Raw genomic sequence first — 14,535 nt, forward strand, 5'->3', positions numbered from 1 at the left:
AGTAATAAATAAAACCATAAATATATATTTTGATAAGAAATAAAAGCATACATATGCATTTAGTTTTTCCTTTTCCTTACACGAGTTTCCGTCGAGCAATGTATACATTTTCCTTTTCATTTCCTCTAAACGTGTCAAGAAAAATAGATATTTTGCTTTGTTTTTTTGCTTCTCCCTTTTCTGCTTGCTGTATTTCTGCTTGCTGTATTTCAGCTTGGTATTTTTCCGTTTGCTGTATTTCTGCTGCATCAATATGTTAATGAGGAGAGCTGTCCAACTTCTCTACTATTGGCCAATAGAGCTTTGGAACCACCATCAATGCATGAGACGTTGTTGGGCGATTCTTTACAGCAAAGCTGCAAACCTTGTGTGTTTTTGTTCCATTACTATTCAATTTAAATTTAGGGTTTAGAACTTTCAATGACAGTCTTTGTTTTTATTCTTTCCTGACATGCACACACCTGAACTAAAAGCAGGTTTACTTTCGTTTCTGGATAATAAATTAGCATAAATAAAAACAGGGAAGTAGTCAGAAAATAAAGTCCCAAATGCATTTGCCCACAAGATATTCCTCATAGTTTGTTTTACTTACATATTTACAAGCAATACTTTACACAGCCTGTTGTGCAAGAAAACTTCTTTACAAAGCATCTGAAAAACTGCTTAAAGTTGCATTAAATTATTGAAAAATAAGAAACAAAAACACAAACTAAAGATATATTTATGAGACTACAACACAAACTAGTCAGGTTAACATTGCAGGTTTTTGTTACTCATGTCTGAGGTGTTAGTAAAGAGTGTTTATTGCGCAGGTTCAGTTATTGAAAAACAGCAACCAAAACCTCTGAATAAAACATGAAAATAACTCAGAGGATTTGAACATTAAATTCAAAACAAAACCAATGTCTTTAGTCCATGTTGGAAAGATCCCTGTATCCACTTATTCTACGATATTAGGAAAATTGCAGACGTGCAAAACTCTACGATTCCTCTTCTTTAGACAGGGTCTGTGGATGACAAAAATATCAGTGCTACTTTAGAAAAACAACAGAGAAAGAACATCTTCAGAGTCATTTGATCTGAAGTCCCCTCACCTGTTTCAGGAACTGTCGGCCAAAATAATTAGTGGCCATGTTCTTTAGGCTGGTCTTTGCTCCCACTTTACAGCGCACATATCCGTACAGATTAGCTCCTTGCAGCACCAAACCCATGATCACTACAGGCTGAAGAAGAACACACTACTGTCACTAATGGTTTAACAGTGTTAATATCCACATTATTTCTTCCTTTGAGAATAAAAAAAATATCAAAATATTGCAACTTGTACTTTATACAGTGATCATTTTTGTACAGTGTAGGTCAGAGGTTTACATTCACTCATAATGGACATGAAAGTCATTATTTCTGGGTTTTAAATGATTTACTTGCAGTTGACTTTTTCAGGTTGGAATGATAACGTCAAGGAAATTTAAAACAATGAAATGAAATTTGGTTCATACGTTTCAGTTCAATCCAAGTTTTCTCTCAACAACACAAGTCCAGAACTGTAGCTGCAGGTTAAAATATATATGTTCACTCCCAGTAATATTTAGTTACATAATCCTTAAGTTGGACTGATGCTTCAAATACACACTTTCCTTAGCCATCAACAAGCTTCTGGCATCATTCTGGATGGATAACAGCCCTCTCCTCTTTGCAAAACTGACAGAGTTCTAACAAACTAGGTGGTTTTATGACAGAGATCAAATTTAAATATCAGTTCATAAAATTTAAACTGTTATGATCCATTTGATGAGTACGTCTGAACTGTTCTTGGAAGTTTCCCCACTGTTTCATTGGCTTAAAGTTTAAGATCAGTATGAACTGGTGACTTTCCAGAGTGTTTCCTGAATATTCTGCCCCAAAAGTGTTAAACTTCAGTCCTTGAGGGTCTGGTGTCCTGTAACTTTTAGATGCAGGACATCTAAAAGTCCTGCATCGATGACCCCTCTACCAATTTCGTTTCATCCTAGGGAGACAGTTTGGGTCAAATTGTTAAAAACTTGGACAAACTTTGGTGTTCCAACAGGATAATAAACTCAAAACGCATATTAAAACTGGTTTTGGGAGGCCTTTATTAAACCTCCTGAATGGCATCTCTAAAACCCTGACTATGATTAAATGGCACAAAACCACATATTTAATGGGTGGATTTAAATGAGCTCTATCAATTGTGATTAAAAAGAGTGGTGGTCAAATATCAAGCCAGAATTCATTCAGGACCTGGTCTGTAGTAATCAAAACATGATGTGGTTGAGATGCAACTTGCTAACGGACATTTATCCAAATATTACTGGGTCGGTACAAAAAAGAACACACTTATGAATTGCAGTTGTGTGTTATATAATCATTCCATTCCAAAAAATAATGGCTTCAATGAATCCTAAAGGCCAAAAATTACTGACATTCATATATGATGGGTGGATGTGAACTTTGAACGAATCTGTATCTACTCCATGAAGCAACTTACCATCCATTTAACCTTAAATGAAAATAGTGTGCTAAAGGCGAAGATTCCCCAGATGACCGGGCAAACTATCAGTCCAAGCCAGAAGATTCGGGACTCTGAATCTGACGTTTGCTGCTTCCCAGCACCCTGAAGGAAACAGGATATTCTCACAGTTACACCATCTGTGAATACCATAGGGGCCACTGACAGTAAACGGATGCATTTATCAAACTCATATAGCCCCAGATGTCAACATCGTGAGAGGTTAAAGGCCTGGAAGTGAACTGGGTAAAACAGCAGAAAGAAGAGAAACCTCAAACCTTCCGCGACTCAAACACCCAGCGGCTTTGCCCGTCGTCATCCACCTGATTCCACCACCGCAGACCAACCATCAACCTGCCTGTGATGTTCTGGAAACCAACATTTCACACACAGACATTTTAACATAGTGAAAGAGAAAACACTGTTTCTGTTAGTGTGTCTCCACCGCTGTATTGAAACCGAAATTCTTGACATAACTTTAGTCTTTCTTGGAAATCTAACTCTAGAAACGGAGATAACTCTTATCAAAGTGAATCGAAACCTTTCTTAGATGTGCTTGATAGTTTATCATTCTTAATCCTTGTTTTCAGTTCTTCAATTACGAGCAAAGGAATTCATTAATCACAGCTGATGATTTAGGTTGAAGTAGGACAAACTCAAGTGAGACATAAAAACTTCATTCTCTACAGATAAAAAGCATGCTTGGCTACAGCAGTGGAATGCAGCCCTCATTACAATGGTGCAAATCCAATTGTAATGTAACTCTGTAACTCTGTCAAAATATCTTCTGAAAATGAGACCTATGAAGTCAAAGACAATTAGAAACCTTAATCCATTTTAGGCATTTCCTGCTTTCTATTTTCCCAAGAATAAAATACATATAAACACATACTAAACAAGTCTAACATGCAACTTAACTTCCCTTTAGAAACAATAAAGAAATTTTGAATTGAACTGCAGCCATAAGATTAGTGGACACCCATGTACAGGAACTACTTTGGTTCAGCTTAGCATAGATATCAACCAAATTATTTATAATTTTTGACAATTTAACAAATGCTCATTTTCTCTAATTTGATCAAAGAAAATTTAATTTACCACCAAGCTGTTTATTCAAAGCCTATGAGCAAAGTGATGCAAAAAAAAGAAGCGTTTCTGACGTCTTTAGCATACAGAAGGGAGCTTTTATCCTCATTGATTACATAAACAGAATGCTTTATTTAACTACTTTAAGACATAACCCTAGGACAGTAAAATAATGCCCACCTTTACAGTCCAGAAGTCACAGGAGAGCAGAAGGATGATCGTGACCATGGAGGCGATGAAACTGCCACTGACGAGCTCACAGAACAGGTAGACGAGCGTAGCGCTGACTCTGAAGAAGAGGTGGAAGAAGGATGCCACCGGATGCCTGCCACAGATTTATAGCACGATTACACCATAATTTAAAATCTACTCACTACACCCATTACTACTGCCAGATACAGAAGAAAATTATTTGTTTTGGGGGAAAAAAAAAAATCAAGATAATCTAGACAAGACATGGCTAAAAAATATTTTATTTCTAAGCTCAATAATGTGACCATGTAGGTAAAATTATTGACAACCTAACAACAAAGATGCAGAAATGGAATTCAGCAAGCCAGAGTCTCTGGAGAGAAAACTCAAAGCAATACAACCTAAAAACATGTAGGATAATACTTTTGCAGATACAACAAAAATGACAAAAGCAGAAGGTGGTATTTGTGAGTGATCTGTTTAGAAATCAGCTGAAAGAAAAGCCACACTAAAACCATCAAAAAACATTAAGGAGAAGCAGTCATTGACTGTGGATTAAGTTTGTGCAACACTTTTTCCTCAACCGAGGAAAGACAGGAAAGACTCGTTTGAATCATTTTTGATGATGGTTAATACAGAAAAAGATCCATGATCCATCCTGTAAAGCTGAGCTACTATGCAAAAAATTAATACTAACTGATGTAAAAGCTTATTGAAAAGACTGTTCATGACTCAAAAAGTCAAGACGTAAATGACACTTTATAACTAATTTTTTTCTTCTTCTTGATACGGAACAAAAAAAATCTAATCTCTAACAACTATTTTATTATGCTTTGTGTAAGTAAACCAGAATGATCACTTGTTTGATAAATTACCATAAGTAGGGTGGAACATGTTTTATTCTTCTACTCCATTAAAAACAACAGCTCAGTAGAACTAAAACTGTCAGTTATTTTTTTTTTTTTTGTCTCCATAAAATGGCAAACAACTGACTCATTTGCCTGAATGCTGTACACATTGAAATAAAAAACTGTGACAATATTTGCTAGGTACACTCAAGCACGCATACAGAAAGTTAATCCCATCAGGACTCTGTCAACTTACTTGATATTCTTCTTTGACCTTTTCCCTGCATCCTCCTCGGCATCAAACAGAGACACGTCTTCATCGTTGGTATCCTGAGGAATCAATAAGAAAGAGGCTTTATCCTCAGAGACACAGACTTAATTCGAAATAAAACTCAGACGTGTCCATATGGACTGATCAGAGGTCACAAGAGTCTGAGTGAAAGCCCTGTTGGAGCTGAACCTTTAACACACACTGTTAGGTTGAACTTTCTGCCGCTTGTAAGAGCACCTAAAATTTTAGCCTTGTGTTAAAAACAAGGTCAGAAATCAACAGTAACATTTATCATCTTATTAAATGAGTTGTTTTCTGAAAATAAACCTGCATACCAACATACACTATACAGCTAGAGCAAATAACATTGATCCGTAAAATCTGAAAAATACTGATCAAAATTACTTTAGATACAAAGAAACTGGAGGGATCTCAAGATTTTCGCTTCAATGTTGTAAATTAGTTTTACCATTAACATGCTTCCATTAACCGCAATTAAAAATAGAGAACAAATACACTTTATTCTATCTTCTATTTGTGTAAATACATTTTTGTGTATTTGTGTACACTCAAGTGTACACAAATACACAAATGCTCTCTATATTACAGAGAACATATTTGTTCTCTGTAATATAGAGAACAAATATGGTATTTGTTCTCTATATTACACTGTCGTTGTCAGTGTAATATAGGAGAGTGTTTTTATATTTGTTGGCAGATGTGAAGCTAACGTTAGCCACCTTTCGCTGAAATACAGATTCTAGTTAAGACATTACTAAACATAAACGTCGAGTACATTATAAAACATACAGACGAAAAGAACACCCTTCACGGACTTAATACAAAACACAAGCAAATGTTGATTTCAGACAAAATTTTTCAGAACTTAACATGTAGCTGCTATGTTTAGCATGCTAACACTATTAGCAAGTTAGCTGTTCGCCTTCACTGGAAATAAGAAAAAACAACCTTTATCAACAGTTTTCTTCACAACATCACAGAACAAGCATAAACTGTGTGATATGTCTAAATTTAAATAAAATAAGTGAGTATTTTCCACTTACTGCTGTTAGCATGATGAAGTTTAGCTCTTCCTGGTTACATAGTCTGTGACACGTCACATTACGTGACGCGTTAGTTACGTGACTGACGCCACTACGTCAGTATGGCGGTTCTATTAAGCGAGTGAAAGCCCTTTGTGGAATGTGTTCTGCACAGTAAGTCAAAATCGGGTAAATTCTTTGTTAATAATTAAAAGTAATAAACAGTGTTCCTCTTTCTGACTGATAATTTACCTCTCCTCTCTTCTGTACAACACAAAATTGATTTCAACAGGACTCACTGTGATTAGTATTAGCTTTTAATAATCTACTGAGTTTACAATTTAATTTTACAGTAGATGCAAGCTATAAAAAAGCAACATACCTCGTGAAAGGCATGTGCAATCTGTTCACATTGGTCAATACAAAACACACCAATTTTGTATTATATGAAAAACTGCAATGGAGCAGCTTGCAGTGCTTTGTACAGAAAATCATCTGCCTCCATTTATGAACTATTACAATGACTGTTTCTGTTCACTTCACTTCTCCACAGCAAGATTGAAATTGATGCTAGAAGCTATAGAAATTTGCAGAGGCAGAGGAATACTGAGAAGATCAGAGACAGCATGGAGCAAGACTGAGAATATATGCGAGAAAGAGAGAAAGTGGAAGAGTGAAGCCACGTGTACTGAAGATGAATGAGTTTGAATGAATGAGAAGAATATGAGGACAAATCGGCATGAATGGAGACAAGTGTTAAGGATGATTGACAGAAGAACTAACAGGAAGGTTTACAACATGGTAGTGATAAATGCTGTGGTGTATTGTATCAAAGTTGCAAAGCTGAGATGGTTCAGATCAGTTTTTGTCATGTTCGTGGAACATGATGTGAAACAAGGGTCGTTTATAGAAATAAACATGGTAAGCTGAAAAATTGATCTATGTGAACAAAGACTTCCTTTACTACAAACTGAAAAGCAATTTTTTTATTTCCATGCAAAACAGTAACAGAAAATCCTCCAGTAACAGTACTCCCAAAGCCAAAAATATAATTCATAAGCACAGGAACATTGATTTTCCAACTACGCAAACAGGTTGAACATGTCAAAAGTTCCCATGTTTCCCTTTTTCAGATGTAATCATGGAACAGTTCAGTTTTTTTTAAGGTTTTATTGTTTAGGATTGTGAATCAAAAGGTCCATCTTCAGGTGAAGTAGAGGGAGAGGGGCTTTTCAGCGGTAACGGTTCCCCAGGAGCCACCAGAACTACAATATTCTCTTTCTTGGGCAGGAAGAAAGCCGGATAAAGAGGCTCTAGAAACTGGGCCTGGTACTGGTGAAGGAGTGTCATGGTATTGTCCACCCCATAGAAAGAAAGAAGGCCTTGGGAATAGTCAATGTAAACACCAATTCGAGTGAACCTCTCCATGTTCAGTGGTGTCTCCTTGTCACTGTGCCACGCCGAGTAGGTTCGCCCGTTCCACTGGAGACACCAAGAGAAGTTGTTTCCTGTAATGCAGCTGCTGCTCTCGTCCCCCTTCCGGTCAATGCTCTTGTATGTGACCCCGACATGCGTGCCGTCACCGCTAACATCGACCTCAAAGTAGTGCCGACCTACATAGAAGCTTTCAGCAGCCAGGACCTGCCGATGGTTCTCAAAGCGTTCAGGAACATCGGGATAAGGATGCTGCCAGGGCGTGGTGTTGGTTACCTTCTTGTTCTCCTCAGTCAGGCGGAGGAACTTGTGGGCCGTGCTGGCATCGAAACTTACTTGAGCGGCATCTAGAAAGAAATGCTTAACAAGTTAGTTGTGTTGCAAAATAACTGAGATAAAGGCGCTGACAGAACAGAGCTTAGACTCTTGGGTAAATTCATGAACTATTTGTGTGTTTCAAATATGTGCAAGGCAGAGTTTACAAGTCCTACAAGTTTTCAAAGTGTACCCAAATGGAGATCTGCCCTCCCAAAATATTCAACCAAACTACACCACCATCAACAGTTATAAAAGTTTGAATGACAGATTAAAAGGTATAACTAGCTAACCACAGTCTGTTCTGTAGTTGGAATCTATAATGCCATTCATGCTGCATATAAATGTAAGCAGGAAGTCTATATTATATAGGAAGTCTATATTAAATATTTGTCCATTCATTTTTCATTACACTAGCAATGTCAGTGGGGGCTGGTCTCTACATCCAGCAGTCAAAGTGCAAGAGATTATGTACATTCTGGAAAGTCTGCCAGATCATCCTAGGGACATACAGGAAAGACCGACATAGATGTACACACTTAAACTGAAGGACAATTTGTAGTAGATAGCAATTCTAAATTGAATGTTATTGGACAGTGAGGAGAGAGCTGGATTTTGGAGAAAGTGAATTTCTTAACACTAATGTGGCGTATGAAATCATAACTATGTACTCTGACTAAATGTCACTTACACTGGAGAAAGTCAGCACGTGTCTTTGGGTCGCATTTGGATCCGTCATGCTTGGCTGCGGTATTCGTTTGGACTGTTATCTTTATTCCTATTTCGTCTGGAACAGAACAACCAAAAACATTCCATTTAAGCAAGTATTCAAAGCCTCCGTGCTCCTAAAGATGATCTTATTTAAATAACGTGCAAAAACCAGTGACCTAGTTGTCATGTGTCTTGCACTCAAGCATGCACCAAGGCATTCCTTAGCTAGAAATTCTTTACATGTGTGAACATGCTCAAGCAGCCAAAGGAACGTCTGATTGAACTGCAATTTCTCTGGTGCTAACTTTAGGTTTACTCACCATTGTTGCATTTTTCCTTGACCTTCTGAACGTATGTAGACACCAGCATGTCACAAAGATTGCTTGTGGACTCCTGGATCACCTGACTGAAGGAGTCCAAACGATCCTCCAGGCCAACGTAGATACCAGATAGAGAATTATCAGTGGCTTCTTTCTTCCACTCAGCATATTCCTGAGAAACAAAGAGCAGTTCAGAAATGAACAAGGCCTTTGGATGTTGAGGACTTCTGTCTTCATGGTTTCATCCATGAAGATTAGATAACTAATGCAGGAATTCAAAGACTATAATGACACATTTTGTGTAAATATCCCCCAAAATTTAAAATGATCTCTCTTGACTTAAAAGGCCAATTCACTCTGACAGTTTAAAGCAATTCTCAATCTTTCACGTAACATGGTCAAATCTTTGTAAAGTTTAAGATTTATTTTTGTTCATCTCAAGCACATTGTCCAAACATGGAGGAAACATAAAAACGTGTCTGTCTTGGTGGTGTGCTGTATCTTTAAATATATGGTACTGAAGTTCAATACAATTTGCTCATTCCACCTTGCCGTCCTTTTCGGTCATTTAAACTGCTGCTATCCAACTTCCTGTAGCACCTAGCTTTATTGGGTTAAATTTAATGTCCTTCTGGCACCTTTCTTTGAGTGTGTCGTGGTTCATGAAGAAATTACTTCTCAGTTCCTTTTAGTTGATATTGCTAATGAATAATTGTTATTTGGGTAACTGTACACAATTCAGTCAATTATCCACTGTGGCTACGTGCTAATTCAGGGAGAGTAATTGCTGAAGTCTGAAATTAACGCAGTCTGTGGGTTTTTTTAGATGGAAAATTCAAATGAGAATGACAAACTGATGGCACCGATTTATAACTGGGATAAAATTGGAACAAATGTAGTTGATTTTGAATCTGTCTATATGATTGGATTTACAATGTTCTTCTGTAGACCTATATTAAACAGATTTTGAAATTATTTTTGTAAAGGTGCTTGACCTCACCTGCAGGAAATCTACATCATTTTTATTTTTGGAAAGCTTCTCCGTTTGGGCCTGAGCTTTTTTCAGCTCTGTGTACTTCTGCTCCAGGTGAACCTGGATGCCATCGGCTTGCTTCAGCGCCTGGCTCTCCTCAGCCTCCAGGATCTCCGTCACCTCCTTCTTGGCCTTCTCCACCATCACTTGAAGCTCCTGGAACTGGCTCTCGATCACAGTTCGTACCTTTGTCACTGATTGCTGTGAAATATAACATGCAGAAAATGCAGTGAAGCAAGACGGTGATGTGACATACCTACCCAACCTCAGAAGGCAAATATTTGTTACCTCACTACCATACGGCTACTACAGCATTCCTCTGACCTCACAGAGAAACCTGTTTTTCCAGGGCAGCTTCAAAACTTTTACACCAAAAATAGCTGCTTCACCCACATATTTAACAAAACTATTACGACATGTTTTCGTCATACACCTTGTGAATCATTTTACAGATTAGTCATGTGTTATTTTTACCTCGATAGAAACTCTGTTGTCTTGGAGTTTGCTGATGGCGTTGTCTCCTGCCGTAACCATCTTCATCATCTGCGTCTGTTTCTCGCTGAGCTCTTTCTGTGATCATAAGAAGGAAAACGGAGATCTGAGAAAGTCTCATTAAAGCCATGATACAAGCAGTCACACTGAAAATATGCAGACATGTGCATGTAGACATTTCATTCTGGTTTTCCCCATTCTGTTGCGGTGTAACTTTATATAACATCTCTCTAATACACATTTGTTTCACAACTTTCATCCATTGAAAATCTAGCAAGACAGGTCAAAATTCCTCAGGCAGGTCCAGACAACTCGGAGGAGATCAAGCTACTCTGAGATTCGTCTCCAATAAGATTCAGACCCCGAGGGAAACCTTAATCTCAGTTTCCTCTTCTTGAGTAGGTGTGTCCTTAAAAGTTAAAAACGTATTAAACTAGTGCAGAAATTCATTGCCTGTGGAATTTGTTCTGAAAAAGGGGTCTAACACAGGAATGGCATGGCAGTGACACTGCAGGCAAGAGTCTGAAAGGTTTATTAAATTAATGTTTAGTCCTGATTTGAGGAACACAGAAGTTCCAACTAGCAGACAATTAATATTACATTTAGTTCTTTAAATTTAGGTTAAAAGGTAAAAAAAAATGTCTCTAACAAGATAGGGACATCAATTCACACATTTGTATTTTATAGGTCATCTTTCAAATATGTATATTGTGGGGAAAAGATAAATGTTGTGAAACCCACCACCCAAAACATCACTTCTTATTGTCATCGTATTATTCCAACCCCACTTCTGTTGTCATCCTCTTCTCTAAAAAGCTTCAGAACTGAGATGCCGCAGAAATCAGCTACCCCAGAAGATGAAGCTTCTCACCTTAACCTATTCTGCTAATAACAGGAATGTCATCAGAGGCCCATATGCAAGATCTTATTTTTAAATATCATATGGCCATCGGTGAAGGTGGACTAGTATAATGAAGTTTTACCTTTCAGCTGGTTATTTAGCTGGATTTCCCAGGCCAACTTGACTCTGGGAAGCAATTATAGACTTTAAGGTGAGAGGACCAAAGAAAACGTCACACCTTGCCTAGAAAAATGAAACCAAGTGCCCCTCCTGGAGCCTGATCTGGATAAGGGGGCTTTAAATCCTTGTATTTCTTCTGGCTGTGCACAACAACAGGGAGTCTCTTTCCTGTGACTCTACCCCCCACCCAGAGAAACTTCAAGGTATGGTGTTGGAGGTGAGGCTGTGCAGATTTCAGGCATCTTACTCTGGTAACAATCTGTGCAGAACATTGAGAATAAAAAGTTTTTTTTTTTCTTATCTACTGATAACTGTATCATCACTTTTCTTCTCGTTTCTCAGACGGGAAATGTAATTGTTCTCTCTTCTTTTACAGCTAATAAACAGTTTGTGGTTTTGCAACTCCACCATGTGAGAATAACAGGTGTCTCTGTAGGAATCTGACTTAAGCTGAGGGTCGGACATAGAGATATCTTATGGCCTTCACAGCGGACACAGACACAGGATTACTGTTGTGATTAGAACAAGTGTTCCCTGATGAATGGGGAAGTTTAGAAACAGCTGTGGTGTTAAATCCTACTTCTTCTTTAAAGTGAAATGTTTGAAGGAATTTTTCAGTTCCTGTATTTAAAGTTCTCATTTTTATTTCTCAAACTACACTGAAAAACCATCTAACACACTAAAATACAACAAAGCATGGTAGTTTTTTTTTTTTTTTTTTTCAAACAATTGGGAAAAGTTACCATGTAGAATTTAATCTTAATTTAGTAACAAATCCTGGAGACTTAAAGATGGTCACTTGCCTCTATCTGTCTCCGAGCCTCCTCCACAGGGGCTGTCTTGTGACCTTGGTGCTCCTCTTTCAAACAGTCTTGACAGATGCAGCAGGCATCAGCGCAGCAGAAAAGCTCCAAGGGCCACTTGTGACTCTCACAGGTACGCCTCTCAATGTCCCTGAGCGGCTCCACCAGCCTGTGGTTCTGAAACTTTGGGTTCTCCAGGTGAGGGCGGAGGTGGGCCTCGCAGTAGGACACCATACAGGTGAGACAGGACTTCAAGGCCCTGCAGGGGGTTTCGATGCAGGAGTCACACACCACATCATCGGGACCCAGTGGCTCCTCCTTTGCTTCCTCTGGTTCTGGCCCCTGGTCAGTCTGTGGCTCTGGTTTTGTCTCACTCTCTACTGGGGCTTTGGGGGCCTCAGACTCCATCAGCTTTCCTTGTACTTTGACTTGCTCCACAGTCTTTGGGTCTTGACTTTGTTCTTCTTTGGTTTTCTCAGGAGAAGCAGCAGCTGTCCCATTCTGCTTAGGCCCATTGCCAGGAACTGGTTTGACAGCAGGACTCTGAAGGCACTTTGGACATCCTTTAGCTTTGTCTCTTTGACAGGAATCGCAGACGGAGTGACCACAAGCTGTGGGCTTACATTCGCTCAGCTCTCCTGAGCGGACCCCGCACAGGTTCTGCTGTTTGGGAGCAGGAGCTGCCTCCACCGCTGCTGGTTCTGCCATGTCTCTGCCTGCCTGCTTCTCTCCCAACCCTCAGAAAATAACAGGCTGAGCCGCTTTTATCAGCTCTCAGTTCCCGGTTCAAACTGAAGAGCATGAAAACCACACCTTCTTTCAGGGCTCATAGTTTCAGTCTAAAAGAAACCTCCCACTAAACACTCACATGCAAACTTACACCCACAGCCCTTGCCTTCGTCAGTGGGTGGAGCTCACAAACCAGCAACAGAGGCTCCAGAACATCTGAGAGCTTCATTTAGCTTTGAAGAAAAAGATCAAAGACTATGGTCAACTTGACTAGGGACTTATGACATCTTTCAACTGAAAAATGCGACTGCCATGATGCAGGATCTGTCACCGGGCCTGCTGAGGAATTTGCCACCTTTAACAGACTCAAATGTCTGCTGCTTAAAAATCAAGAGCAGATGCAAATACTGAGCCTCCCAGGAATTTGAGTTGATCTGTGCTACCACCAGGTGTCCAGCAGTGGTGTAGCCATGATTTTTCCCAAGTCAATTTCTACTCTAAATCCATAGTCTCATAATGAACAAGTTGATAGATGACATCATTGTGTTTGTGAACTGCTTTGTGTTCGCTTAGGTAATTGTTGTTCGACTCCAGTCCCCAAGTGTCGGTGTCCTGCACGTGTGAAATGTGTCCCTACTCCAACACAGCTGACTCAAATCATTAAATCAGCTCCTGAAAGACACCGCTGACTTGTACTGTGAATTAAACCGAACAGATTCCCTTTTGAAGTGCTCGTATGTCGTCCTGTTTTCACAAATTGTCTGAAACAGTATGGTGGAAAATGTTACAATAAGGTGTGACTTTAATAATCTGATTGTCTATGCCAGAGGTTCCCAAACTGTGGAGCGCGCCACCTGGTGGGGCGGGGGGACGCGGGAAGCCATCTGGATGGATAAAAAAAACCCAACAAAAAAACAACAACAAATAACACCATGAAAACGTATGCGCTCGGTTTTTAAATTAGAATGGCCAACTCTCTGTTATTCCTATGTCAATTTGATACAGTAGGAACTTCCACACTTCCCATATGTGTGTCCTCTGTCAGTTTTATCAGCAGTTAAAACTGTTTAATCCGTTGTTAACATGTCGTAACCTGTTTTTCCGAGCCGCCTTTAAATGCAACATGAGCGCTACGACACTCGCGCTGGGTTTACACCTGTGCGGCAGTGAAGGAGACCTGCTGCTGGTGTGCGGAGCTACGCAGGTGTGTTAGAATCATGGCAGCAAACCAGCAAAACGCAAAGAACTTTTCACAGTTTTTCCCTCCAAACTAACCGACTGAGTTGAGTAAAGCTGTTGGATGCAGGTAATGTTAGCTAAAAGATGACTAGCTAATATCAATACATCACCTTAAGCTTAACAAGTGGTCTGCAGGCTACCGATGTTGTTGTGTATGTCCAGCAACGTACATTCATTTTGCCCCCAAAAGAAGTCGATTTCCCCCCACCCGCTCATTCTTTAGAGACAGGAGTCTCCTCCCGCCCCCTCACAAACGTCATTCAACCAGACAGCTATTTGTAAACCATAGGGGGGGCCCAGAAAATGTTTGGAAACCACTGGTCTATGCTATGTCTTTATTCTAAGAGTTTATGAACTGTCACCAATTAACTTGTCTGGGTTGCATACCCAGGGTTAGATGTCGTTTTTTGCAGCTGCTCGGGAGCCAGACTGTCTCTCCAATGTTTAGAATTTCTTGTTCTTGCTATA

At 39.3% G+C, this 14,535-nt stretch overlaps 2 protein-coding genes across 4 annotated transcripts; both read right to left on the reverse strand.

Moving 5' to 3' along the window:
• Positions 1 to 549: 549 nt before the first annotated feature.
• tvp23b (trans-golgi network vesicle protein 23 homolog B (S. cerevisiae)) lies at positions 550 to 6,097 on the reverse strand. 3 transcript variants are annotated; one of them, XM_015016713.1, is made up of 7 exons: positions 5,992 to 6,096; positions 4,913 to 4,986; positions 3,797 to 3,941; positions 2,809 to 2,898; positions 2,510 to 2,635; positions 1,095 to 1,223; positions 550 to 1,007 (listed from the first exon to the last, which is right to left on the reverse strand). In XM_015016713.1, the coding sequence occupies exons 1-7, from the start codon at positions 6,001 to 6,003 to the stop codon at positions 981 to 983; spliced, it is 603 nt and encodes a 200-aa protein (XP_014872199.1). In that variant the 5' UTR covers positions 6,004 to 6,096; the 3' UTR covers positions 550 to 980. The 3 variants fall into 3 exon arrangements, with proteins under 3 accessions (XP_014872199.1, XP_014872201.1, XP_014872202.1); XM_015016715.1 differs by having other exon boundaries at positions 5,995 to 6,092; XM_015016716.1 differs by lacking the exon at positions 2,809 to 2,898 and having other exon boundaries at positions 5,992 to 6,097.
• Positions 6,098 to 6,941: 844 nt separating this feature from the next.
• On the reverse strand, positions 6,942 to 13,623 carry trim16 (tripartite motif containing 16). Its single transcript, XM_015016709.1, has 6 exons — positions 12,100 to 13,623; positions 10,258 to 10,353; positions 9,751 to 9,984; positions 8,751 to 8,922; positions 8,411 to 8,506; positions 6,942 to 7,751 (listed from the first exon to the last, which is right to left on the reverse strand). The coding sequence occupies exons 1-6, from the start codon at positions 12,805 to 12,807 to the stop codon at positions 7,147 to 7,149; spliced, it is 1,911 nt and encodes a 636-aa protein (XP_014872195.1). The 5' UTR covers positions 12,808 to 13,623; the 3' UTR covers positions 6,942 to 7,146.
• Positions 13,624 to 14,535: the final 912 nt, after the last annotated feature.

The sequence above is a fragment of the Poecilia latipinna genome, unplaced genomic scaffold (genome assembly GCF_001443285.1).
Source record: "Poecilia latipinna isolate Pla-1442-1.1 unplaced genomic scaffold, P_latipinna-1.0 Scaffold2051, whole genome shotgun sequence".
NCBI classification, from domain to species: Eukaryota; Metazoa; Chordata; class Actinopteri; order Cyprinodontiformes; family Poeciliidae; genus Poecilia; species Poecilia latipinna.